At 40.4% G+C, this 27159-nt stretch overlaps 2 protein-coding genes across 2 annotated transcripts; both read left to right on the forward strand.

Annotated features, from left to right (window-relative positions):
• The first annotated feature begins 4245 nt into the window (after positions 1–4245).
• Positions 4246–5310, forward strand: LOC104245840 (uncharacterized). Its single transcript, XM_009801535.2, has one exon. It carries the CDS (start codon positions 4397–4399, stop codon positions 4943–4945), a length of 549 nt encoding a protein of 182 aa, XP_009799837.1. The 5' UTR covers positions 4246–4396; the 3' UTR covers positions 4946–5310.
• A 17532-nt stretch (positions 5311–22842) lies between these two features.
• On the forward strand, positions 22843–24926 carry LOC138885254 (uncharacterized). The gene is made up of 2 exons (XM_070166183.1): positions 22843–23600; positions 24920–24926. Exons 1-2 carry the CDS (start codon positions 22843–22845, stop codon positions 24924–24926), a joined length of 765 nt encoding a protein of 254 aa, XP_070022284.1.
• Positions 24927–27159: the final 2233 nt, after the last annotated feature.

Here is a 27159-nt window from a genome sequence, read left to right on the forward strand (position 1 = left end):
CCTCAGTTGTAAAATTTGGAACTCAAGTGTTCTTGAGATTTTTCTTTTGATTTTGATGTTAAAGTCGTTGTTAAAGGTATTAATTTGGCGATTTGATTGCACGAATAAGTTCATATGATGTTTTCGAGTTAGTACGCATGTTTGATTTGGAGCCCCGAGGGCTCGGGTGAGTTTCGGGTAGGTTCCGAGGTGTTTAGACTTAGGAAAAATACTGATGTTGTATCAGTTCTGGTGTAACCGCACCTGCGAGTCAAGCACCGTAGGTGCAAGCTCGAAGGTGCGCATTTAGAGCTGCAGGTGCGGTCCAGCCCTCTCGCAGATGCAGACAAGATTCCGCAGAAGCGATTCCACAGGAGCGGATCCTCTATCGCAGGTGCGGCCCCAGCGGGCCCTGTCATTTCCGCATAAGCGGTCAATTTTCCGCACGTGCGATTGCGCAGGTACGACCCAAGCACTGCAGGTGCGACCCAAGCACCGCAGGTGCGAGAGTCGGGCAGTGAAGTCTTTTAAAATAAACTTCAGCGTTTTCTCTTTCAAATTTTCACCAAAAATAGAAGGCATGGGGTGATTTTCTCAAGAGATTTTCTTCCCAAATCATAAGTAAGTGTTCACTAACTGATTTCTTTCAACTCTCTAATGTATTTCATCAACTTTTATCTAAAATCCTAGGGTTTTAATGGTAGAAAATTGGGAATTTGGGTAGAGTTAGGGCTTTTTGAATAATTGAAATTTAGACCTCGATTTGGGGTCGGATTTCGGAACTAATTACATATTCGGGCTCGTGGGTGAATGGATGATCGGGTTTTGGTCTGAACCTCGTGTTTTGACCAAGCGGGCCTGGGGTCAATTTTTGACTTTTTGGAAAAAATGATAGAAAATCTATAATTAAGCATTGGGCATGAATTCTTTAGCATTTATTGATGTTTTTAAATCAATTTGGACTAGATACGAGTTATTTGGAGGCAAATTCTAAAGGAAAAATGGTGTTTGAGGCTTGAGTTGGCCGTGGAAGTTTGAGGTAAGTGTTTGGCCTAACCTTAGCTTGAGGGATTAGGAGTTGTGTCCTATTTGCGATGTGTTATTTGTTGAGTACGATGTATAGGTATGATGACGAGTATCTATACGTTGGTGTCAAGCATGCCCGTGAGTCAGAAATTGAAATCGTTGTGTTCTTAATAAGTACTACAAATGCCTAAGTTGTTGATTCTCTGTGTTGGGAAAGAAGTATGATTATTCTCGTGGAAACTGCTTATGGTTGAGTATTGGTTCTAGATGAGGTTTCTTTGTAAAGTTAAATGTTGGAACAAGTTTGGTTATAGCTGATTCCCTTGTCGGGACGTATTTACTTCTTACTCTCGATTCCCTTGCCGGGATATTGTTGTTTTCATATTGCTCCCTTGCTGGTACTCTTTTGTGATTGGTGTTGAATTGTATATTGGGATCGGGTTGCACGCCGCAACAATATTATATTTGGATGGGGTTGCACGCCGCAACAATATTATATTTGGATCGGGTTGCACGCCGCAACAGTGATATATGATTTGGATCGGGTTGCGCGCCGTAACAATAAAGGATAAAAGTGGATATTGAGTTGTTCAGGTTCTTTATTCCTTTTGCTTTGAATTTTAAATTGTTCTTCATGTTTTCCTCATGAGTTATTATTGGCAAATGATATCCCCTCACAGTATGTCCCTTTCCCATCTTTAACTGATAGTTTTCTTTATTATATATATATATATACTTTAACTGCATAGGTTTAGTTGGTAGTCTTGTCCTAGCCTCGTCACTACTTCGCGGGGGTTAGGCTAGACACTTACCAGCACATGGGGTCGGTTGTGCTGATACTACACTCTGCACTGTGTGCAGACCCCGGAGCAGCAACTTTTGGACCTTAGCTTGGGTCGCTGCCTTCAGTCCATACGGAGATCCAATGTAGTCCTGCAGGCGTTCGCAGGTCCTGGCGTCTCCCTCTATCTTTTCTTCATGTTTCACTCATGTAATTCAGAAACAATGTTGTATTTATTTTTCGGACCTTGTTTGTAGAATTCTTAGACTGTCTGTGGAGTTGTGACACCAGTCTTGGGTAGTTTTTATTTAAGAAATCATGTTAGAATTATTTAAATGGTTTAATCGTTTCTTCCACTTGTTTAAATTTTCTATGTTTATAAACTGTTGATTCACATTTGTTAAAGAATTAAAATGGAAAGAAGGTAATTTGTTCAAATGATCGGCTTGCCTAGCTTTCATTAGTAGACGCCATCACGACTCCCGAGGATGAGAAATCTGGGTCGTGATAAGATAATATGGATATTCATATTATTTGCCGGTTAACAAACTTTTTATTTATATTAAATATGGATCGAATCAGATAATTTATCCATTTTTGCATTACCCCTTTTTACCCGCTCATATCTGATCTGACCCATCCATTTGTCACCCCTAGCCACACCTAAAATCATTTTAATCAAAATCTTTCACTTTTGATTATTCTTTACTCAGAGATGCACCATGTTAATAAAAATCGGCAAAGATATTTTTGTACACATCGTCGAGGACACCTTTGTAAAACAACTCTACTTTTTTTTTGGCAAAATATCTTAAAACCCCCCTAAACTTGACACGGATTATTGGTTACAGCCTTAACTATTCGTGGTCATATTACTCCCTCAACTTGGCCTTTTGAGAGCCATTACCCCCTAGACGCTGATGTGGCAAAGAGTGTGGGTGCACTCACCTGCCACATGGATTTTTCCTGTATATGCAGTATTTTTTTTAAAATAAAATATATTTTTACCTTTTTAAGTATGTTACTTCTTTAGATAAATTTTTTTGAATACAATTTATGATAAAACTTGGATAGAACTACATTATTTAGGCTAAATTTTTTTATTTGGCTAAAAATAATAAAGTTTTAGTTAAGCTTTTTTTGAATTTGACCTGAAAATAAAGATTTATACAATTGAAATAAATAGTCAAGGTATCTAAAAAGTTATAAAAAATACATAATTTGAAATTAATTATTTTGGCTATAACTTTTTATATAGCTCTAAATTACGGTGCTCTAAATATATATATATTTAACATATTTTACCTGAAAAATTAAAAAAAAAATTGAAATAAATAGTCATTGCATCAAAAGAAGAAATAAAAAGAGTGTACAATTTCTTCAACTGTGTATTTCTTCAATTGTGTACAATTTTTTCAACTATAAAAAGAGTGTATTTTTACTTTTTCAAGTATAAAAAGAGTGTATTTCTTCAATTGATGCAATGACTATTTATTTTAACTGTGTATTTTTACTTTTTCAAGTAAATTCTGTAAAAAAAAAATATATTTTTAGAGCACCATAATTTAGAGCTATATAAAAAATTATTACCAAAATAATTAATTTCAAACTATGTATTTTTATAACTTTTTAGATGCCTTGACTATTTATTTCAATTGTATAAATCTTTATTTTCAGGTCAAATTCAAAAAAAGATTCACTAAAACTTTATTATTTTTAGCCTAAATAATGTAGTTCTATTCAAGTTTTATCATAAATTGTATTCCAAAAAAAATTATCTAAAGAAGTAACATACTTAAAAAGGTAAAAATATATATATATTTTTAAAAAAAATGCCACATATACAGGAAAAATCCACGTGGCAGGCGAGTGCACCCACACTCTTTGTTACATCAGCGTCCAGGGGGTAATAGCTCTCAAAAGGCTAATTTGAGAGGTATAATTAAGACCATCAATAGTTTAAGACTGTAACTAATAATCCATATCAAGTTTACGGAGTTTTAAGGTATTTTGCCTTTTATTTTTGCCTCCGTTAACCTTAGCAAGTAAAAGTAAAAGCATTCACCATTTTTGGAGAAAAGCAAGCAAATCAATGTGTGTTACACCAGAATTTGGTAATAATGATACGTAAAGGCAAATCAAACATGGGCTCCACACGCATTTAACAGAAAAGTAAAGAAATTGGATATACCCACAAATCATAGAAACCAACTAGATAAACGTACTAAGTATTATTTTTGTTTAAAAAAAAAAAAAAAGAGAAACTAGATAAACGTACTTTCCTTTCGACTTCGGGTACATGTATAGTTTCAATTAAACGCGGATGTCAACTGTCATGTGGCTACCCTTGGCCACTTTCTTCCACGTCATTTATTTCCCTTACTTTATACAACTGTCCTCTACTCATCCTATATTCTGCTCTCAAAAAAAAAAAAAAATCTGCTCTCTTTTCTTTTCTTATAATTCCCACTACCAACATTCTCATTATCCCTTCATCATTTATATATATACGACTAGACTACCTCATTCTCATCCTCAACAATCAAATCCAAGAACTCATCTCTATTCTCTTAAACCCACAAAAATTATATTCAATCTTGTGTTATTGATATGGGCAACTATATTTCTTGTACCTTATTAGGACCAGGAGGCAACAAACAAACAAGAGGTGTAAAAGTCATATTCCCAAGTGGTGAAATCAGACATTTTTATCAACCAATAAAAGCAGCAGAGGTCATGTTAGAGACACCTAATTTCTTTCTTGTAAACACAAGGTCACTTAAAATTGGAAGGAGATTTTCTGCTCTGAATGCTGATGAAGATCTTGATATGGGCAATGTATATGCTATGTTTCCAATGAAAAGAGTAAATTCATTTGTCTCAGCTGCTGATATGGGAGCTTTGTTACTTACTGCTAATTCTGTGTCCAAAAGGGTGTCAATTGGAAGTTTCAGAATCTTGCCTGAATCATGTGTAGAGTATTCTGCTCTGGAAATAGTACAGCCTCAGGCCAATTGTGAGCAACAAGTTTTGCCAAAGTTGAATTTGGATGATATTGAAGAGTTTTCAACTCCAGAATTTAAGCACAGATTGTCTATGTGTAGGTCAAAGAAACCATTGTTGGAAACTATTGCTGAAGAGCCAGTTTGTTCAAGATGAGGAATGAGGATTATTTTGAACTACATGAAATTTCGTTCGACTTCTCTTTGAATTTTAGTAAGGAGAAAATATTCTTTTTTACAGATTAGGGTAGGATTTATTTGTGATTCACATTCACTATATTCTCTGATGAAAACAAATAAGATGTATATTTGATCTTTTTTTTGAGTGAGGCTTAAATTTGATCAAAGGATCAAGAGCTGAACTTTTTTATTTGATGGGGTGCTGAAGGGAAGAAAAGAAAAAAATCCATTTTTTTTTTTTTGCTAATAAGAAAAAAGTCTATGGTTGTAAATTTCATAGCTTGTAATTTATGCATAATTTTCAGAGCATAATGAAAAAAAATGTAGTGTGTATTTTTTCAACCCTGATACTGGTACAACTAATAGTTGTTCATTTGGTGCATCAATTATTTGATATATTAGACCTTCAATCTCTTAATCTAATCCCAAGTAGTTTTCTTGTTATGACTTTCAATTCCTTTTGAATTTTTAAAAATCTCTCTCTCAAATAGAGAATCATCAGAAAGGCAGTGAAAGATTAATATTTAAGGGTCGTTTGGTAAGAGGAATTTGGAACAATATTTACAATATTTAAATGAAGAGATTAGGAATAGTAACCATCTCCATAACTAAGAGTGTTTGGCTGGTTGTACAAAAACAAATAATCCATACTATAACGTTTATTAGAAATATTAAAGAATACTCATTATTGAATTATGCGAAAATTTATGAGAAATATATTGTGGAATAAAAATATGTACATCAATATAATAATACATAAAAAAACTTTTTTAAAGACAAAAAAGATATTTAAGATATAGGTAATACCTTCATAATAGTAATTGCATTGTATAACAATTCATACATTATTATATATCTTATAAAGAATCGCTTCATTATTATTCGACGGATAAACAATCAAGCATTATAATCTCCTAATAATTAGCATGTGAACCAAATTATTCCTTAATTAAGCTAGCTGAACGATCTGAAGCTCAAAGGCACATGGCGTTCCAAACTGTTGGCATTTGGTTCAATTTTTTTAAAAGGGGGTTTCGCGAAAGAACAATCAATGTAATGCAAAAATTGTATTTCAAGCAATCTCCAAAAAAGAAGTGTTCCTTTTAGTTGGTGAAGATGTTCTGCTAAATGAATGTATTTTAGACCAATTAGGGAAAATGACTTGCATTATTCATTCGTATAATTACTTTTTATAATTGCTTTAACTTTGACTTAGTGGAATCCAAGAAAGCGGCATATTTGCAGCTATTGGGGAGTACAGACGAGAAGGAAAAGAGGACGAATAGGGAGCGGTATAAGATAGCTAAGAAGGAAGCAAAGTTAGCGGTCACAACGACAAAACTGCTGCATTTGAACGCTTGTACGAAGAACTTGGAGGCAAAGGAGGGGATAAGAAGTTGTACGGACTAGCCAAGGTGCGAGAAAGGAAAGCCCGTGACTTGGACCAAGTGAAGTGCATCAAGGACGAGGAAGGCATAGTTTTGTTGGATGAGGCACTTATTCGCCGAAGATGGCAGACTTACTTTCATAAACTCTTGAGCAAAGAGGGAGGTAAGAACATTGAGCTAGGTGACTTAGAGCACTCCGAGAGTCGTCGATACATTGGGTATTGTAGGCGCATAAGAGTCGAGGAGGTTAAGGAGGCTATGCATAAAATGAGCAGGGGGAGAGCGACAGGTCCAAACGAGATCCCGGTGAAATTTTGGAAGAGCGTAGGTAGGGCGGGCTTGGAGTGGCTCAATGAGTTATTTAATGTCATTTTTAGGACGAAGAAGATGCCTGAAGAATGGATAAGGAGTACGATGGTCCCACTATATAAGAACAAAGGTGATATCCAAAGTTGCAACAACTATCAGGGCATCAAAGTTACTAAGTCACATTATGAAAGTCTGGGAGAGAGTGGTGAAATTGAGGTTTTTGCAACAACTATCAGGGCATCAAAGTTACTAAGTCACATTATGAAAGTCTGGGAGAGAGTGGTGAAGTTGAGGTTGAGGAGGATCGTGACTATTTCTGAAAACCAGTTCGGATTTATGACGGGACGTTCGACTACGGAAGCTATCCATCTTGTTAGGAGGTTGATGGATCAGTATAGGGAGAGGAAGAGGGATTTACACATGGTGTTCATCGGCTCAGAGAAGGCTTACGATAAAGTATCGAGGGAGGTTCTGTGGAGATTTTTAGAGACTAGAGGTGTTCCTGTTGCATATATTAGAGAAATTAAGAACATGTATGATGAAGCTAAGACTCAAGTGAGGACAATGGGAGGGGATTCGGAACACTTTCCAGTTATGATAGAGTTGCATCAGGGGTCAGCCCTCAGCCTATTTCTATTTGTCATGGCGATCGACGCTCTAACGCCACATTCAAGGGGAGGTGTCGTGGTGCATGTTATTTGCAGATGATATTGTACTGATTGAGGAGACGCGAGGAGGTGTTAACGAGAGATTAGAGGTTTGGAGACAGACCCTAGAGTCTAAAGGTTTCAAGTTGAGCAGGACGAAGATGGAATACTTGGAGTGCAATTTCGGTGGTGCGTCTCAGGTAGTAGATGAAGATGTGAGGCTTGATTCTCAAGTCATCCTTAGGAGAGAAAGTTTTAAATACCTTGGGTCAGTTATTCAAGGGAATGTGGAAATCCACGATGATGTTACACATCGTATTGGGGACGGGTGGATGAAATGGAGGCTCGCTTATAGTATTTTGTGTGATAAAAATATGCCACTAAAACTTAAAGGTAAGTTCTATAGAGCGGTGGTCAGACCGGCTATGTTGTATGGATTGGAGTGTTGGCCAGTCAAGAACTCTAATATCCATAAGATGAAGGTAGCTGAAATGAGGATGTTGAGATGGATGTGCGAGCATACCAGGTTAGATAGAATTAGAAATGAAGTTATTTGGGACAAGGTGGGCGTGGCCCCTATGGAGGAAAAAAAGCGGGAGGCGAGAGTTAGATGGTTCGGCCATGTGATCAGGAGAGACACAGATGCTCCGGTAAGGAGGTGCGAGAGGTTGGACTTGGAGGGCTTGAGGAGAGGTAGAGGCAGGCTAAAGAAATATTGGGGAGATGTCATTAGGCAGGATATGGTGTTGCTCCAGCTTACTGAGGACTTGAGCATGGATAGGAATGCGTGGAGGTTGAGAATAAAGGTAAAGGGTTAGGATAGGTAGCTGAGTGTTGTCCTGTTTGTGTATTGTCGTATCGTTTGACTTCTGTTATTACTTGTTGTTGCTTTCGTTTCGGCTTTTTGATTACAGTACTTACTGTTAGTTTTGTATTTTTGCTCTGGTTTTCCGATTGATATGCTTGTTGTCGTCCTTATTTTATCTTTTCCGAGCTGAGGGTCTACAGAAAACAGTCTCTCTGCCTTTTCGAAGGTAGAGGTAAGGTCTAAGTACACTCTACCCTCCCCAGACCTCACTAGTGCGATTATATTGGGTTGTTGTTATTGTTGTTTAACTTTTACTTAGTGGTACATGTTTATATTCATTAAATCAATACTTACCATAAATATAAGTTATCTATCTTAATACTCAACCAAACGTGAAACTTGGTTAAAGATTAGTATCATTTTGGAACGAGGGTGTATGATTTTGTATATTAAGTATCTATTATTTTGTAAAGGCAATACGAATTGCATAGGAGAAATTAATGGGCTTCACGATGGGGACATGTCCTTTCCTGTGATATTTTGTTTTTTGGGTAATATGTGTTTGACCAAAAGATATTGAAACCTTTTTGATTAAATCAATTAAGAAAGTTGAAGAGGTAAATCTCAGCCAAGTATAATAAGATCTAGCTTGAAGGATGTTAAGAACGAGCAAGATGAATAATGTTTTTCTGTGTTTCAGAGTTGAATGACAAATTATAAATATGATCACTTTGAATGTAGAGAGATTTTGCAATAGATGTTTTTAGTTTCAAGTAAAAGTCGTATATGGATCTTAGAATTGTGATCCTCTCTTTACAGAATGTTTGGCCCCCTTTTATAGAGGACAATCTCCCTCCTTCCTCTCAAAAGAATAAAGTACAACTTAAAAAATATTCTAAGGCATATTCCCATTGTTCCCTATCATGCTAACACGACTACAAACATCGTGCATTCGCTATCTACTGTCGATCATCGTTTATCGTTTATAGAGGACAATCTCCCTCCTTGATAAGAGAATGTCGTCCATGCATACGAAGAAATTTGATTTGCAAACCATATCGGTTTCGGCTGATGACGAACGAACGAAGTATTTTGCCATAACTTTGGTGGTGTGTGCTATCTTTGGGGTGACGTCACTTCCACGTGCGTCATCATGGCGCATCTTCCCGAGGGATAACATGATGGCATGTCGCTTCGGTTTCGCTACCAAGGGAAGTCTTTTCGCTTCGATTCTGGCACCACCCAACCCTATAAATAGGGGAAGGGTTTGTTTTTTCAAAAACATTTGGCCATTTCTCTTCCGATCATTTCCTTTCACATTTCTAGCTTTGCTTATGCGTTCTCTTCATCCCCTCTTTCTCGTTCATTATTCTTGGTCTTTCTTGTTGCTTTAGCACATCTTCCTTCACAGACATGCTTAGAACACACCGATCACATGAGGGGGTTTCTGACGCCACCCTGCTATCCATGGCGCCTCCTCCCGGTGGCGAGGACCTGACGATGGAGGAAGGGGATAGCCTTCCCTCCGTGGATGAGCTACCTCCGAGACACCTTATGTCTCGCAGTGACTTTCTCAAAGATCATCCTCCTACTCCCATCCCAGTATTCTCTGAAACTGAGCAAGTCCACATCAATGCCCTCCATGCAAAATAACATTCCTGCTCATATTGAAATGGTTCCAGCGGGAAGAGACTTCGTGGAAGTCCATAGACCGGGGTACCGTGCTTTTTATGAGTACCCCTTTGTGATTGGTCATTCCTTCCCCCTTCTCCCGTTAGCAGAAGAGTTCTGTTGATTCTATCAGGTGTTCCCGGCACAGCTTTCCCCGTACACGCTCAAAATACTCCTGTTGTTGACGAAGTATGCAGAGTTAGCGGGGTGTGAAGTTACCGCTCACCACCTCCTACATTTGTTTTCACCCAGCTTTTATAGGGGTACTATGGTACATCTGAGGCACCGTGGGACAAAAGGGATGGTGGTCGGAACTGATGATCGGGCGAGCCACAAATTTTGGCATAAATACTTCTTCGTCAGAACTGACCACATCGTATCCGACCCCGCTAGATTTCCTGAGCGGTGGAATGAGAATCGTAAGTGCCACCACTTGTTTACTCTTACTTTTTTCTTCATTCCCCTTGGTGTTTATTTGTGGTTTTCTTTTGCAGCTTTGGGGCGTCCACCCTATCCCATTGCAGCTATAAGGGATTGGGTAGCCCGTCTGCTTCCCCATACAGCAGAGACTCAAGACTGGCCCACTTTCGTGAAACGCTTTGGGGTGAAAGTTTCATATAGTGAGTGTCTTCCTCTGTATCATTCTTCGTCCATATATCATTGTCCATTGATACGACTCTTTATGACGACAGGTCGTGGGGCTTCTAGGCGGGGGCTCCCAGTCCCTGCATTTCGTAGGGTCGTCGCCTCCGCAGGGATGTAATTCACTTTGGGTGAGTCTGCCCGAGAGGGTATTGCCCAGTCGTTACAGGTGAGGGGCTCCTCTCGAAACATGGTTGTGAGGGAGGAGATCCCTTCTTTATCAGTTCAATGCCCCGTGGATGAGTCCTCTAATGGGGACAAGTCTTTGTTGAGAAAAATAAAGAGGATGGAGCTTGGGAAGAGCGTGGTCGCTGAGACCAGCAAGGGCAGGACGGGTGCATCGGAGGCGGCACCGGTACCCACATTTATGGCTGACGCCATCTTGGCGGGGAGATCTCCCCAAACATAAGGGGTTTATCAAGAAGGGGGGTTTACGTGTTCCGCCGAGGGCGGCACATCATCTACTGTTGGTGGGGGTTTACGTGCTGAGGGCGACGGTTCGGATTCAGACGTCGACCCAGAGAATGTTCGCGAGTTTGTGGAGCGTTATACTCACATAGAGATCAGAATGAAGGGTTCTGATCGACACATAGTCGTTCTTGGGAATTACGACTTACTGTCGGACTGGGATCAGGTGGCACCTATTTTTGCCCCTTTGTGTGCTGCCCCTGAGAGTGAGGCACTTAAAGCGATGAGTGATTCAGAGTTGTCTCGGAGTGTTTCTGGCATGGCTCTACGGGTAAATGTCTTTCTTTTTATTTCATCGTTGGATCCGTGTTACTATTTTTGGCCTACTTATTCTAATTTTTACTTCTGGTGCTAGACCCTCATCATGGAGATCGAGCGTGAGCATCGGGAAAGGAAGAGGATGACCCTCTATGCAAAGATGTTTTCCAAGTACCAAGAATATCGCACCAAATATTGTACGATGGTCTATATTTACAATCAGGATCGTATTTTCCAACTGCTCTGTGAAGGGCTCAAGCAGAGGGAGGATCAGCTGGCACGTAAGATCGAGGAGTTGAAGGAACGAGATGAGGACCTTATGAGTGTCGTTGCCCGTAGTAGTGAGCTTGAGGCAGCCCTTAGGGCCAGGGAAGATGAGCTTGAGCTAAGTAGGGGAGTGGTGTCTCAAAATGCCGATCTTCAGGCGAAGGTAGCCAGTTTGACTATTGAATTGGACATGAAGACGACTGAGGTTGACGAGCTTAAAGGTGAATTGAGTGCGAATGCTGATAGATTGGCCCATGCTGAGGGGGAGAGAGCGACAGCCGTTTCTAAGTTGGCAGTTTCAAAGGATGCTCTCCGTGTTTGTAAGTTAGAGTGGACTAAGGAGATAGAGGCGTCTGCGCTTAGGACGACGGAGCTTGAGGGTCGTATTCAAGAGTTGGAGGCAGAACTATCCGCATTGACCAAGCAATTGGATTCTTTGAAAGCGGAGGACTTACGACGACAGTCGCAGCCTTCTACATCTTATGCCCCAGCTGATCCTGTCATGCCTCGACATTTATATGAGTTGTGGGTTCACGCCAAGGCTCAACTCGATGTGTACAAAGCTCTTCATGTTGATGGGAGGGCGTTTGAAGTGGAACTTTGGGATGTACGTGTTAGGGCTCGTGCAGTTCGTGAGGCATGCGGGTACGATCCACTCATGCATGATGGAGATGATATTAAATTCTAATGATGCGAACAAACTTGCCTCCAACTCTTGGTACAAAGACGCGTATGGCACCGGAAATGATGTATAGTATTTGTTTTGTGCTTTTTGCTTCACGATTTTTTGTAAGGGTGATTTTGAACCCTTTGTAAGGATCAATATTTGTAATATATTTGCTGTAAATGAAGGTCGTTTTGGGCATGCATCTCTAAATCATTTTCTTTATTTGGCTTGTTTGACGACGGCTTCTGCCGCAATCACGTCGCTCTAGAGCTTTGTTGAAATGCTGAACTTATAGCATTTAGTTGAACTATGTTTGTTAGCAATGGCCTTGGCCGTAGGGATATTGCTTTCGAGCTGGCACCGAAGTAATATCCCGTCATGGTTCAAATGATGTCGAACCTATTCTTTATCAATGGCCTTAGCTATTGGGATGTTACTTTCGAGCTGGCACCGAAGTAATATCTCGTCGTGGTTCGAATAATGTCAAACCCATTCTTTGTAGATGGACTTAGCCATCGGGATATTGCTTTTGAGCTGGCATCGAAGTAATATCCTGTCGTGGTTCGAATGATGTCGAACCCATTCTTTGTCGATGGCCTTCCCCATTGGGATATTGCTTTCGAGCTGGCACCGAAGTAATATCCCGTCGTGGTTCGAATGATGTCGAACCCATTCTTTGTCGATGGCCTTAGTCATTGGGATTTTGCTTTCGAGCTGGCGCCGAAGTAATATCCCATCGTGGTTCAAATGATGTCGAACCCATTCTTTGTCGATGGCCTTAGCCATTGGGATATTGCTTTTGAGCTGGCGCCGAAGGAATATCCTGTCGTGGTTCGAATGATGTCGAACCCATTCTTTGTCGATGGCCTTAGCCATTGAGATATTGCTTTCGAGTTGGCGCCAAAGTAATATCCCATCGTGGTTTGAATAATGTCGAACCCATTCTTTGTCGATGGCCTTAGTCATTGGGATATTGCTTTCGAGCTGGCACCGAAGTAATATCCTGTTGTGGTTCGAATAATGTCGAACCCATTCTTTGTCGATGGCCTTAGCCATTGGGATATTGCTTTCGAGCTGGCGCCGAAGTAATATCCCGTCGTGGTTCGAATAATGTCGAACCCATTCTTTGTCGATAGCCTTAACCATTGGGATATAAGTGTCGGTTTTATTCATTCATTGGAGACATGTGTTGATTTCGTGTACATAATGGAGTGATTTTATTCATATATTGGGGGTACATGTCAACTTTGCTCATACAATGGCGGTACATGTCGATTTAGTACATATAATGGAGATTCCTTATATCTAGTCCCTTCATTGTTCGGCCTGGAGATGTAATCAACAGGCAGGGCAATGAACAATACCTCACAACTTGAGGCGCCCTCCTCATCGCCTCATTAAAAACCTCTCCAAGAAAACCCGATTGGGACAAAAATCGAGTAAGGGAAAAAGGGTACGACTTGGAAAGCATCTCTTTTCAGAAGTGGAAGTATTTTAGGTGGGCGACGTTCCAGTTATTTTGTAGTAGCTTTTCTTCCATTGTTTCTAGTTGAAATGCTCCCTTGCTTGCTGCTGCTGTGATTTTATATGGCCCGTCCCAATTTGTTCCTAATTTCCCTTCATTCGAGTCTTTTGCTGCTTGCGTTTTGGCTTTTAGTACGTAGTCCCCGACTTTGAGTGGTCGTATTTTGGCCTTCTTGTTATAATATCTTTCTGCTTGTTGTTTTTGGGCCACCATTCTTACGTGTGCCATATCCCTTCGTTCATCGACCTCATCTAGGTCTTATAACCTGCTCTCATTGTTGCTTGATCCACTCTCATTTGAGTATCTCAGGTTGGGTTCCCCGACCTCAACAGGTATGACTGCATCGATGCCATAGACTAGTGAATATGGAATCTTGCATGTGCTGGTCTTTGGTGTTGTGCGATAGGGCCCGTAGCACCTCCGGTAGCAGTTTCGGCCATAGCCCTTTGGCATCTTCAAGCTTTTTCTTTAGTATGTTTAATATTGTTTTATTGGAGGATTTCGCTTGACCATTGCCGGCAGGATGATATGGCGTGGAGAGTATCCGCTTGATGTGCCATTTCTCGAAGAATTTAGTCGTCTTCTTCCTGATGAACTAGGGTTCGTTGTCGCAACTGATTTCTTTGGGGATGCCGAAACGGCATATGATGTTTTTACAGATGAATGTGATGACTTCTTGTTCGCGTATTTGAGTGAATGCACCTACCTCCCCTCATTTGGAAAAATAGCCAGTTAAAACCAAAAGGAAGCGCGTCTTACCTCGCCCTACTGGGAGGGGCCCGACGATGTCCATCCCCCATTTTATAAACGGCCATGGAGAGGTGGCAGAATGTAGGAGTTCTCCCGCTTGGTGTATCATAGGGGCATATCTCTGGCATTGCTCACATTTCTTGACGTACTCTGCGACCTCCTTCTTCATAGTGGGCGAGTAGTATCCTACACGAATAAGATACCTGACAAGGGTCCAGTTACCCGTATGGGCGTCGCAGTGGCCTTCGTGTACCTCTTCGAGCACACGCCTTGTCTTATTAGGTCCAAGGAATTTGGATAAGGGTCCGTCGAACGTCCTTTTGTAAAGGTCATGGTTAATAAGGTTGTACCCGGCCGCTTGTATTCAGAGCTTTTTGGCTTCTTTTTTATCTTGCGGGAGTGTTCCTTCCTGTAGATATGATATGATGCGATTAAGCCAGTCCCAAGTTAAATTTATAGAATGTACCTTGACTTGGTCTATTGATGAGTGGAGGAGGGTGACCACATTCTCCTTGGTGATGTTTTTAGTTGTTGCCGCCAGTTTGGCAAGATCATTTGCTTCGATGTTTTGCGCTCGGGGAATTTGGTCAAATCGACATTCGTCGAATTCTGGCAGCAGTTTGTGGATTTCGGTATGGTATTTCTGCAACTTTTGTTCCTTAATCTGGAAAGTCCCAGTGATTTGATTCACAACGAGCTGTGAGTCGCAACGGAGGATGATCTGCCGAGTACCATACTTGAGAGCCAATTTTAATCCTACAATTATGGCCTCGTACTCGGCCTCATTGTTAGTCATTTCGGAGCATCGTACAGATTGATGAATCACTTCACCTTTCGGGACTTCGAGTACGAGTCCCAGTCCCGATCCTGAGGCGTTGGATGTGTCATTGGTGTAGAGGACCCAAAGGTCAGATCGGTCATGTGAAGTGCGAAGTGCTTCTTGTTCGACTTCGGGCAATATTTCCGTACTGAAGTCGACGATGAAGTCGACGAGTACTTGCGACTTTATCATGGTTCGCGGATCATATGTTATATCATGCTCGGTTAATTCTATGGCCCACTTGGCCAACCTTCCCGATAGTTCGAGTTTGTGTAGGATGCTCCTGAGGGGAAAGGTTGTTACTACCTTTATGGGGTGGCATTGGAAATATGGTCTAAACTTTCGTGAAGCTATGACTAATGCTAAGGCTAGTTTCTCGAGTGGGGGTACCTTGTTTCGGCATCAACTAAGGTTTTGCTGATATAGTAAATTGGAGATTGCGTACCTTTGTTTTCTCGGACTAGAACTGCACTTACCATGACTTCGGACACAGCCAAGTAGGCTAAGAGGCATTCTCCTAGATCTACCTTGGCGAGTAAGGGTGGTGAAGACAATATGCCTTTAGTTTCCTTAGGGCGTTGACACATTCCAAATTCCATTGAAGTCCATTGTCTTTCCTTAATACATTAAAGAATTTGTGGCATCTATCCGATGACCGTGAGATGAACCTTGATAAGGCGGCAATCCATCCTGCAGCTTCTACACCTGTTTTTTGTTGGTCAGCGTTTCGGGTGTAAGCACGTGATTTTTTCCCTATGAGAGAATTACTCCCAAAAATTCAAAATGAAACAATTTTCCTTTTGTGTGCAATTTTGAGAATTTCGTGGCATTTTTGGATAATTATTTGTATTTGTCCGTGCATGTTTATTTTTTAAATTAATAAAAATACAAAAATATGTCGCATTTGCATTTAGGATTTAATTCTACAATTGGGAGCAATTAAGTTTGTTTTAAAAAAAGAACAAAAAATCATAAAAATAATGTACGTTACATTTTTAGCATTTAATGTCCAAATTGTGTGACTTTATCGTAATTGCTATTTAATTGTGTGTTAATTGTTATTGAGAGTTAATTTGCACTTTTATAAATTAATTTAGTTCTATAGGATAATTTAGGATTTTTATAATTTAGTTTAGTTTAAGAAAAAATAAAAGAAGAAAAAAGAAGCAATAAAAGAAGAAGAAAATCGGATTGGGCCACATTTTAATTTAAATCAACCATGGCCCAAACCAAATAACCCCACCGGGTCGACCCGACCCAGTCCGCCCCATGACCCAAACAAATCCCAACCCCCCTTCTTCCATTTTTCATTTTTCATTTTTTAGAAACCCTAACCTAAAGCCACCCGCCCCCCTCTCTTCTTCTTCTCCAAACCAACCCCCCCAGCTCCAACGACCCCTGCCATAGCTGCCCCTTCCCCCTGCTGCGTCATCTTCTTCGCAACACCAGCCATGAACACCACCCAAACCACCATGGCCGCTGCTTCATCTGCTTCGTCTTCACCAGATCGTCGACCTCCCATGGCTGCTGCTCTTTCTTCTTCGTCGTCGTCAACCCTCCAAAATAACCACCAAAGCAGCAACACATATGCTCCTCACGCCCAGCAGCAGTCCGGTGAACTCCGGATCTCTTCTGTCCAGTTCGTGGTCGTTCTTCGCCATCCAGTTCGTGGTCGTCTTCGTCGTCCATCTTCCATGCAACCAACGAACAGCCCAAACGACCTCGCCATCCGAACTGCCCTCTTCGTCGTCCCTGCTCCTCCCCATTCCTCGACGTGAGTTGCTGCTCACGTCCAAACACACAGCTGTTGCTGCTTCATCTCCTCTTTCGTCAAACATCTGCTCAACACACGCACACACATGGAGGAAAAGTGAGGCAGTCCGGTTAAAGTCCGACGAAGTTCTGTCAAGGTTTCGTTTGGTTTTGTTTGAGTCCGTTGTTGTTCATCGTTCGGTGAGGTCCAGTCGGAGTTCGTCAAGGTTAAAGGAGAAGGTGGGTTTTCATTGAAGTCGAGATCCATTAGGTCGTTGGCAGTCATGGTTCGAGTTTGCCATTTCTGTTCGAGTTCGTCGTTGTTCATTTTCGGTTAGTTGGTTTAAGTTTCATTTCTGACCGTATTTTGTTTGATATTCTCGGATTTAAAATCAATATATGTTTGATTATTTTCTTGTTCGTTGTTATCATTTCTTGATTATTTCTTCAGTTTGTTTTATGTTCTTGTTTAGTTTTAATATAGAAGTGTTTAGTTTAATCATGTTGTTAGATTTAATTTAAAGTTCAATTGATTATTGAGTTTAGTGATTTGAATCTACTTGTTTGTTATGTTCAATTTGTTACTGTTATTGAATCTGAAAGTATGTTTGTTGTTAAAAATATTGTTCAGTCAAAAATATTGAGTTTCTAGCCTAAATTTGTTCATGAAATTTGATTAGGAATTGGTTATAGCTGTTGTATGTTGGTTAGAATTGATTAGGTGAATTGGTTATAGCTGATGGGGGTAGAATGTCAAATTGCAGTATTTTCAGGAGTAAAATGGTAATTTCAGTAATTTCAGAGGGGCATTTTTTGGAATTGAAAATTTGAACAATTATTTAATTCGAGTGTTCTGTCCACTAAGCGCTAATATATTAAAATAATGCATAAAATAATATGCAGTGGGGGACAAGACATAATGGTGGGGATTAATATATTTGTTTAATATAGTGGGGGACAAGACATGTGATAGTGGGGAATAATGCATTTGTTTAATCAATAATGGGGAACAAGACATAGTGGGATTACGGGGCTCAAGAAAAGTTGATTAAATAAAATAACAATTGCATTTTTATGTAGTAGTGGGTTTGGTAAGAGAAAGTGGATGGTTTTATTATTTGTTAAGGGGTCTGTTATGAGGCATAAATAGAGCAGACTTGGACATAATTAAAAAAAGGGGAATTTGATCATCATAAATTTAGAGCTTAAGTTGAAAAGAAAACTGATTTGTCAGAACTTAAAAACTTCAGTCTTTGAGAATTAAAAACTGAAAGAAAAGCCTTTCTTTACTACTGAGAATCAGAATATTGTTACTTCTTCTGTGGTTTGCATTTGGTACTACTGATTTTCAGATTGGTCTTCTTGGGTTTTCTTTTGGTTCTGGAGTGCTGCTTCATTGAATTCTTGGGTTTCAGCTTGGGTTTCTGGTATTGTTTGCTGTTGGGTTATTCTTGAATCTGTTACTGGTTGTGGAATCATCTCTGTTGGTTTTAAGATCTGTCCCTGGGTGTTCAATTTGCTACTGTTGTTGCTGTTGTTATATGCTACTGCATTTCTGCTGATCTTCCTCTTCTTTTACTTCCAATATCAGGTACACAACTGACACGCTGGTTACTGTAAGCTGAAACATGAAGTATGAATATGAAATGAAGAGTTGAAGTTCTGAATTTATCTTAGTTATATTCTGAATTTTAGTTGTGTATATACATTATTTAGTTTCCTCTAATCAGAATCATGTAGTTGTTTAATATATAATGGAACATCTGACAGTAGCTTAGTGGACGAACTGTCTATGTATTGCTAAAAAAAAAAAATGGTGTAGTAACTCTATTCAGATAGTTCGTTATTGTTTGATGATTATCATATCTCAAAAAGCATGTTAGCTGATTTAGAATATTCTTAAACATTCAACAGTTAGCTCATTAAACGAATAGACCGCTTCGGAACTTGTAGGAATATTGTTTAGCTAGATACTATTGGTTAATTTCAGCATGTAAATGGTTTAGGATTAAAATTAGATTGCCAAGTTTTTTTAAATTTTACAAACTGTGAGCATGCCTAGTATAATGTAACTAGGTAGTAACATGTGAATGATATGGCCCAGGTCCAGTTTTGTGCCATACACGTTGGGCCTGGGTCCACGTTGGCCAACGGGCTGTCCATATTGTGCTTACATTCTGATTTAACAAATTGCGTTCGGAACCCGACTATAACAATTCGTAAGCATGTAAATAAATTAGGACCTTTTCTCTTTCATTTTTTTAAAGACAAATTTAATAGAAAAATGTAGGCACTTTAGGATTATCCTTTTAAAATAAATGAGATGAGCCTCACCCAATAAAACGTACAAGTTGCGGGGCCCTCAATAAATGGTTAATAATTGTATAGACTTCGGGATCGGTTGTTTAGCAAATTTCACGGCCTTACCCAAAATAATGATACGCTAGTCGCTTTAGGCGCGCCTTTAACAATTTATTTCTTAAACTCGGGTGCACATTTATGTGACCCAAATCCAAATCTCAACATAGTCGAAATATGTCGATAACTACGGGTACATTGATGTGACGTGGTTCGAGATATATTTTCACGATGTTGCAATTCTCTGTTAAAATAATAATAATGATAAAAGCGGTTAAAAGTTAAAATTCGCACATATGTTCAACATGTATTATATCAGATAATCAAGCCGAATATGACAGTTGAGCGACCGTGCTAGAACCACAGAACTCGGGAATGCCTAACACCTTCTCCCGGGTTAACAGAATTCCTTATCCGGATTTCTGGCGCGCAAATTGTTAAACAGAGTCAATATTTTCCTCGATTCGGGATCAACCGGTGACTTGGGACACCATAAATCTCCCAAGTGGCGACTCTGAAATAAATAAATAAATCCCGTTTCGATTGTCCTTTAATTGGAAAAAACTCCCTTCCGCGCCCTTTTGAGGTGGCGCGGGAGAAAAAGGAGGTGTGACAACTCTGGCGACTCTGGTGGGGAGTTAACCCAGAACCACTGGTTCAGGGTTAGAAATTCGAGCTTAGATAAATTGTTATATTTGGAGTTATCTGATTTTGTTACATGTTTGGGCTCAATGTGCTAAATGCTGCTTTTACCGCTTTGATATTATCTGAATTGTATATAAACTGTGCCGAAACCCTTCTCTTCTTACCTCCGGGGATGTGCTTACTGGTTGAGACTCCCTATTCTGTTAGTGTCATACCCTGAAATAAAAGAGGCTCGGAAAGTTTCTAAGCCGGCTGGCCTTTTGGTTCCCGGAAAGGAGCTCCTTCCTCAACTCGAGTTGTCCGCTCGGGTACACTGTCTAGAACATATACCCAGGTTGAACCTAGAATAACTTGACTTCATGCCGGATCCCTAGTAGGAACGTTTATTTGCATCATGTTGCGTTTGACTTAGGGGACTGAATATCTACTGGGAGGTAACCCAGAATCTCTGGTTCAGGGTTCAAAAATTCGAGCTTAGAATAATTGTTATTATTTGGCTTCATTTATTATCTGATTTTATTACATGTTTTAGCCTAAATGTGCAAAATGTTACTCTTACCGGTTTGATATTATCTGAACTGTATATATAAACTGCTATGAAATCCCTCTCTTCTCTCTCTTGAGGAGTGCACGCTGGTCGTGACTTCTTTCTGTTAGTGTCCTATTCCAAAATAGAACGAGGATTCGGAGGAGTTGCAAAATCGGATGATCTTTTGGTTATCGGTACGCAGTTCCCATCCTCGGCTCGAGTTGTCCGCTCGGGTAAGCCAGGTCTAGAACAAACACCCAGGATAAACCTAGTATAACAAAACCTCATGATCGGATCCCTAGTAGGAACGCTTATTCGCATCATGTTGCATTTGACTTAGGGGACTCAACACAGGGGTTGGGTCCGTCTAGGACAAGCAACCTGAAATGAAAAAGACCATCCTGTTGCATCCTGTTTGTTTTGCACATTTATTTGCTTCAGATCTGCATGCTAACCGGCTTCTTAAATCGGGAATTTTTGAAAAAAAAAAGAAAAAGAAAAATAGCAGTGTAGGGAGATAACTACTTATTTTTAGAAAAATAAAACCAATGTCCAAGTAGTGTCAAAACCCTGCCGAAATTTTGAAAAAAAATGAAAAAGAAAATTGTCTTTTTTAGTTTGATTTATTTGAAAAACAAAAGAAAGGAGTCTTGTTTACAAGTTTAGTTTATGTTGCCCGAACTACGCCGGTTTGATTCTCACAGGATGTGAGATACGTAGGCAGCCCTCATCGGGTCCAACCTCCCCTTTTGCAAAAATAGCAACAAAAAAAAACATGTCAAAATTTTAATTTTTGTCATAAATAAGTCGGGTGATGTCCAACCTCTCCTTTGCAAAAATAGCCAAAACAAAATGTCGAATTTTTTTCATAAATAAGTCGGGTAATGCCGCTCATGTTAAATATAGCCAAGTGTCCCCAAAAGGGACGCCGGAAGGCTGACTTTGCATAAACGGCCACATTTGGTCATTCTTTTAGAATTTTGACCGGTTATCCACACAACCTTAAATTCTTCGTCCCCGAGGCGCTAAAAAGGCTGTGTTTATCGGATCTTTCATTTTGATTTGAAAAACAGGAAAAAAAGAGAGTCATAAATACGTCGGGTGACGCCGTTTTTGTCAAAATTAGCCAAATGTTCCCAAACGGGACGTCAGAAGGCTGATTTTGCATAAACAACCACCTTTGGTTATGTTTTGATTTTTGACCCTCACAGCCTTAAAATCTCCGTCCCTGAGGCGTTGAAAGGCCGTGTTTGCAATACCGGGTCTTTTATTCTAATTTGAAAAAAAAAACAAGAAAAGAGTCATAAATAAGTTGGGTCACGCCGTTTTGTCAAAAATAGCCGAATGTTCTCGAAAGGGACGCCGGAAGGCTGACTTTGCATAAACGACAATCTTTGGTCATTATTTTGGGTTGTGACCAGTTATCCCGCACAGCCTTAAAATCTTCGTCTCCGAAGTGCTGAAAGGTCGTGTTTGCAAAACCAGGTCTTTTATTATTTGAAAAATAAGAAAATAGTCAGTGGTCAAGTGAATACCGTTTGGTTTTTAGTTAAAATAAGCCGGCCCGGCTTCGGTGATGTCTTAAACCGTTCTTGCCGAGATAGCCTTAGAGTATCTTTCAGTTTTCGAATGGCTATTTTCGTAAAAGAACAAACAAGTTTGTGAAAGGTCGTAAAATAATCCTTCTCGGCCTTAAAATTCATGTGAAATTGAGAAGGGGCCACGTCTGAAAAACAACCATTTGGTTAAAATTGGCATATAGGGGAAGGAATCTGGCTGTTTGTTTTTGAGTTTGTAATTCTTTGATTAGAGCATGCAGGTTATTTGATTTTCGAGACCGTTTGTTGTCTTTTGTCAAAGTCTGTTAGTATGGTCATTTTTTAAACTTTTGTAATCAAGTTTGTTTTATTATGAAAATTGAAAATTCCAAAAAATATTTTATTATTATTTATCTTTTATTGGTCTGAACTACGCAAGGTCTGATTCATGCGGGGACATGATACGTAGGCAATCTACATAAGGTTCGACCACCGCTAAAAAAGAAAAAAAGAAAGTGAATAAAAGAAAAGAAAAAGAGAGAGAGAGAGAGAGAGAAAGAAAAAAGAAAAAAGAGGGAATGGAGGGTTTCCGAAACACTTGAAAAAGGCACAAATAAAACAAGCCGGGAGGATGCATGCGGTAGGAGCAAAAACATGTTAGAAATGGTTAACTGCCTAAGAACATTGCATCCCCCAACGTGCAATTGCAATATCTGTTAAAACTCTAACGCTAACAAGTTTGTTGTTTGTCCAATTCCAAACAGTTAGTTGTTAAAGCGTACTGGCACCATACCATTATCAAACAAGATCAAAAGGGCCTATACCAGAAAGCATGACTGGCTCAGAAAATAGTGTTGAGTCGGAAAAAACGGCACATCATATGCTGAAGGAGGCGATGGCCAATATGGAAAAAATGAAATTGGAAACGAATGAAATGCAGCTAGCCATGGCTAAGGTGCAAAAAGGGCCCGAACCACCTGTCACTCCTACTCCCCCACCAGGACACACGCCGGAATACCCTTCCCCCGGCCTTTCAACAAGCTTCCCAAGCTACCACTACTATCAGGGGAGAGATGTCTATGATCCCCAAGCTCCGCCACCCAATCAGAACCCTCCACCACCAAATGTTCCTGTCTTTGTGGCACCTCCCCTAGCCACATTACAAAGATCGTCTAGTGAACCACTGTTCCAAGTTCACGACACCCAATATTTTCCTCCTAAACCCACTTTTAAAGCTCCTGAGCCATACACATATACACCCCAATTTGGGATCCCAGAGGAAGCTGAGAAACAGGTTAAGAACACAGAACATGAGGAGGTGATTCGAAAGGTCAAAAGCCTGGAGCAATCCTTCAGGAACATGCACGGGTTAGGCCACCAGGTCAGCGTGGCCTACAAGGATCTATGCCCTTTCCCTAACGTCCAATTGCCAGCATGGTTCAAGATGCCCAAGTTCGATTTATACGAAGGGCATGGCGATCCTGTGGCACATCTACGGGGTTTTTGTAGCAAGATGAGAGGAGCTGGTGGCAAAGACGAGCTGCTGATAGCTTACTTTGGCCAAAGCCTAAGTGGGTCAGCACTGGAATGGTATACAAGACAAGATCCGAGCAGGTGGTACACCTGGGACGATCTAGCACAGGCTTTCGCAGGTCACTTCCAGTACAACCTTGAGATAGTCCTTGACCGTCTCACATTTCTAAAGTTTGAGAAGAAGCCCGGGGAGAGCTTCCGGGAATTTGGGTTCCGGTGGAGAGAATAGGCAGCCAGAGTTGATCCTCCAATGAGGGAAAACGAAATGGTGGACTATTTTCTGCAAACTCTAGAGCCAACGTACTTTGGTCACTTGGTGACGTCAGTTGGCAAATCCTTCAATGAAGTAGTGAAAATGGGAGTTATGGTAGAAGAGGGACTTAAGTTGAATAAGATCCTGAGTTACTCGGCAATCAAGGCAACGACTCAGGCCATTCAGAGCGGCACGGGAGGTGCGCTTGGAAAGAAAAAGAGAGAAGAGGTCGCGACAATAGAGTCAGGCAACTGGTCCAGATCGAGAGGTCCTTCCCCTCGCTACCAACCCAGACCCCATCACGCAAACTACCCTCACACTCCAAATTACCCTCCACAACCCTACTACCCGCCACAAGAACCAAACTTCTCCGTACACTAAACCCAGACATACACTCAGCCTCCGGCTCGCCCGAAATGGCGCGCGCCGGCTCCCCAAAACACATATCCACCTCCACAAAACACCTATCCGCCGCCAAGGGCCTACAGGAACCCTCCAGGGGCAGGTTTCCGAGGAAATCAAGCTTTCATAAATGAAAGAATACAGAGAACATTCACTGAGTTGGGAGAAACCTATACTGACGTGTTCTACAAATTAAGGCAGTTAGGCTTGTTGAGTCCTGTTGAGCCCTGATTGCCAAATCTCATTCCCAAAAATATGGACCACTCGGTAAGCTGTGAGTATTGTTCGGGGGCTCCCGAACATGATACCGAGAAGTGTTGGAAGTTGAAACATGCAGTGCAAAATCTTATTGACACCAACAAGATTGAGGTTCAGACACCAGAGGCACCCAACATCAATCAGAACCCGTTGCCAGCACACCATGAAACCCACATGATCGAGCTAGTGCACGAAGGAGGGGAGCTAAAGAAACTCTCACAAACAGTGACGATGATCCGTGCCGGTTCAAAAGAAAAGTCGACCAGTGGAAAAGTAGTGGTATAGTTGGAAAAGGTAGATGACAAGCCAGTTATGGTGTTGGTAAAAGGGTCCAGCGGGGAAGATGTACAGTTTGTGGGGCTGAAAGCAAAAATCAACAATTGAATGGCTACTCCTCTTCCTATACGAAGGGAGTCTTGGTAGTGGGCTCTGATTTTCTTTCTTGTTGTCTGAATTATTCCAGGTTGTAATCCAGATTTCTTTTTGTGCTCGCCAAAGTGTGAAACCTTGCTATCCCGTATTTTAATAAAGTAAAAGTTTTTTTTCTTCATTCCTTATTTTGTTTTAATTTTTCTTCTTCTTTTTCTCTTCTGAACAGTTCTTTTTATACTGGTTCTAATGACATGACATGCACGACGGATCTTCAACCTAGTCTAAAAAAAATCAATCTGATTTCGAACTTATAATACAAAATTGTGATGATGACTCGGAATACAATGAGGATGAAGCCTTCGAAGAAATTAATAGAGAGTTGATATCAGGGAAGCTAAGATAAGTGTCCACATTGAACCAAACATCAGGGAATAACTAATCAAAGCACTTATTGAATTCAAAAACGTTTTGCATGGTCATACGACGACATGCTGGGTTTAAGCACCAATCTAGTAGTTCACAAATTGCCCACTGACCCGACATTTCCTCCCGTCAAGCAGAATTGAGGAATTTCAAAATCGACATGAGTGTGAAGATTAAGGAAGAAGTAACCAAAAAGTTGAATGCTAAGGTTATTCGAGTCGCTCGATATCCTGATTGGTTGGTTAATGTGGTGCCAGTGCCAAAAAAAAAGATGGAAAAATTCGGGTGTGTGTTGATTATCGCAATCTGAACAGAGCAAGCCCAATGACGCTTTATGTTTAACAAATATCGAAGGGAAATGCGTCGACATGGCTATCAATTCTGACGCAGTTAAGAGATATTATGTATGATTTCTTGTAATTGTAATTGTTGTTTGTTTGTACTTAGCATTTATCGGAGAATGAAATGACGGAGGCAATTCTTTCTTCTATCGAAACACTTTAACCTTTGCTTCCCCTTTTGAGCCTTGTTTATTCTTTCATACCCCTCTTTTTGGAATCAGTAATGAAAATGAAAGAAAAAGAGAAGAAAAAAATAATGATAATAAAGACAAAAGAAAATTCACAAGAAAAAAAACAAAGGAATTGGGAACTACGTTTGACCTGATTCCTCAAAGAAGGATACGTAGGCGCCTCACGGCTCGGTCATAGTGTAACAAAAAAATAAAAATCCCCAAGCAAGAAAAACTGGGGCACAAGTTGTGTTTGTAATTTTGGAAAGAAAGTTTGATTCCAAGAGTTGTACTGTTTTACCCATCAAAATTATTTTGAACTTTTGATACCCCTTTTCCTTTTGGCCATACACAAAAACCCATATTGATGTCCAAAAAAGACCTCCCGATCAGTATCCGAGAAGTGCAAAGTCATGCAAACGGGAGTCGGGAGTAACACTCTGATCCCCAGCAAAGAAGAAGATCATAAGCTGGAAATGAATTGATAGCCGAAAGAATCCCCAACAGAGAGAGTCATATCGGCAGCACTCCAATCCCCAGCTGAAAAATAAAATAAAATGAGAGAGTCTTATCGGTGAAAACCTTCACAGGCACCATAAGGCGACGGAAGTTGAGAGAAATAAAATGAGAGAGTCTTATCGGTGAAAACCTTCACAGGCACCATAAGGCGACGGGAGTTGAGAGAAATGAGAGAGTCTTATTAGTGGAAACCCTTCGAAGGGCACTATGAGGCGACAAGACAAGATTGGCGGAAAGAGTCCGCATTTGGCAAAGAGTTGAGTGCATGTTTATCCCAAGCAAGATGAGGCCATCTGAAAGGTTGATTGATACAAATAGACTGGGTTGATTAATCCGGAATGCGCGACATGATCGTTGGGATCAGTTATATCGTTCAGAAAGACTTCTTCTTTTTCTATTTTTTGAGATCATCACTTTTTCATTTCTTGATTTAAAGACTTTACCTCCCCAGCAGTTTGTTTTTGAAAAGGATTTTCAGAGCTTACTACCAGTTGCCAAAATGATGCAAAGCAAAATGCGAATAGGACAGGCCAAAGATAAGGCGATAAAGCAAAAAGAAGTTGGTCGCAAGACCAAATGATGAATGGGTCTAGATCCCAAGAGAACCAAATTTCCAGGGGAAGTTGGAGAAAAACAGGAAAATAATAGTTGAGAAAATTGTGGACCTAATTCCAAGAGGCCCCCCAGCAGATCATCGAGATGTAAGAGCATCCCCGACAGATTTTCGACCAAGTTCTAAGAGGGTCGGACAACACAGAGTGGGGAAGGAAGAAAAGGAAAATTCATCCCCAGCAAAATAATCCCCAGCAAGTTTTGATAGCGTAATGAAACACAGAGCGGAGAAGGGAGAAAGGGAAAAACCATCCCCAGCAGGAGTG

Source organism: Nicotiana sylvestris, chromosome 2 (genome assembly GCF_000393655.2).
Source record: "Nicotiana sylvestris chromosome 2, ASM39365v2, whole genome shotgun sequence".
NCBI lineage: Eukaryota > Viridiplantae > Streptophyta > Magnoliopsida > Solanales > Solanaceae > Nicotiana > Nicotiana sylvestris.

Coding starts and splice junctions, on each gene's coding strand:
- LOC104245840 (XM_009801535.2), top strand. CDS start 4,397: ATGGGCAACTATATTTCTTGTACCTTATTAGGACCAGGAGGCAACAAA.
- LOC138885254 (XM_070166183.1), top strand. CDS start 22,843: ATGACTGGCTCAGAAAATAGTGTTGAGTCGGAAAAAACGGCACATCAT.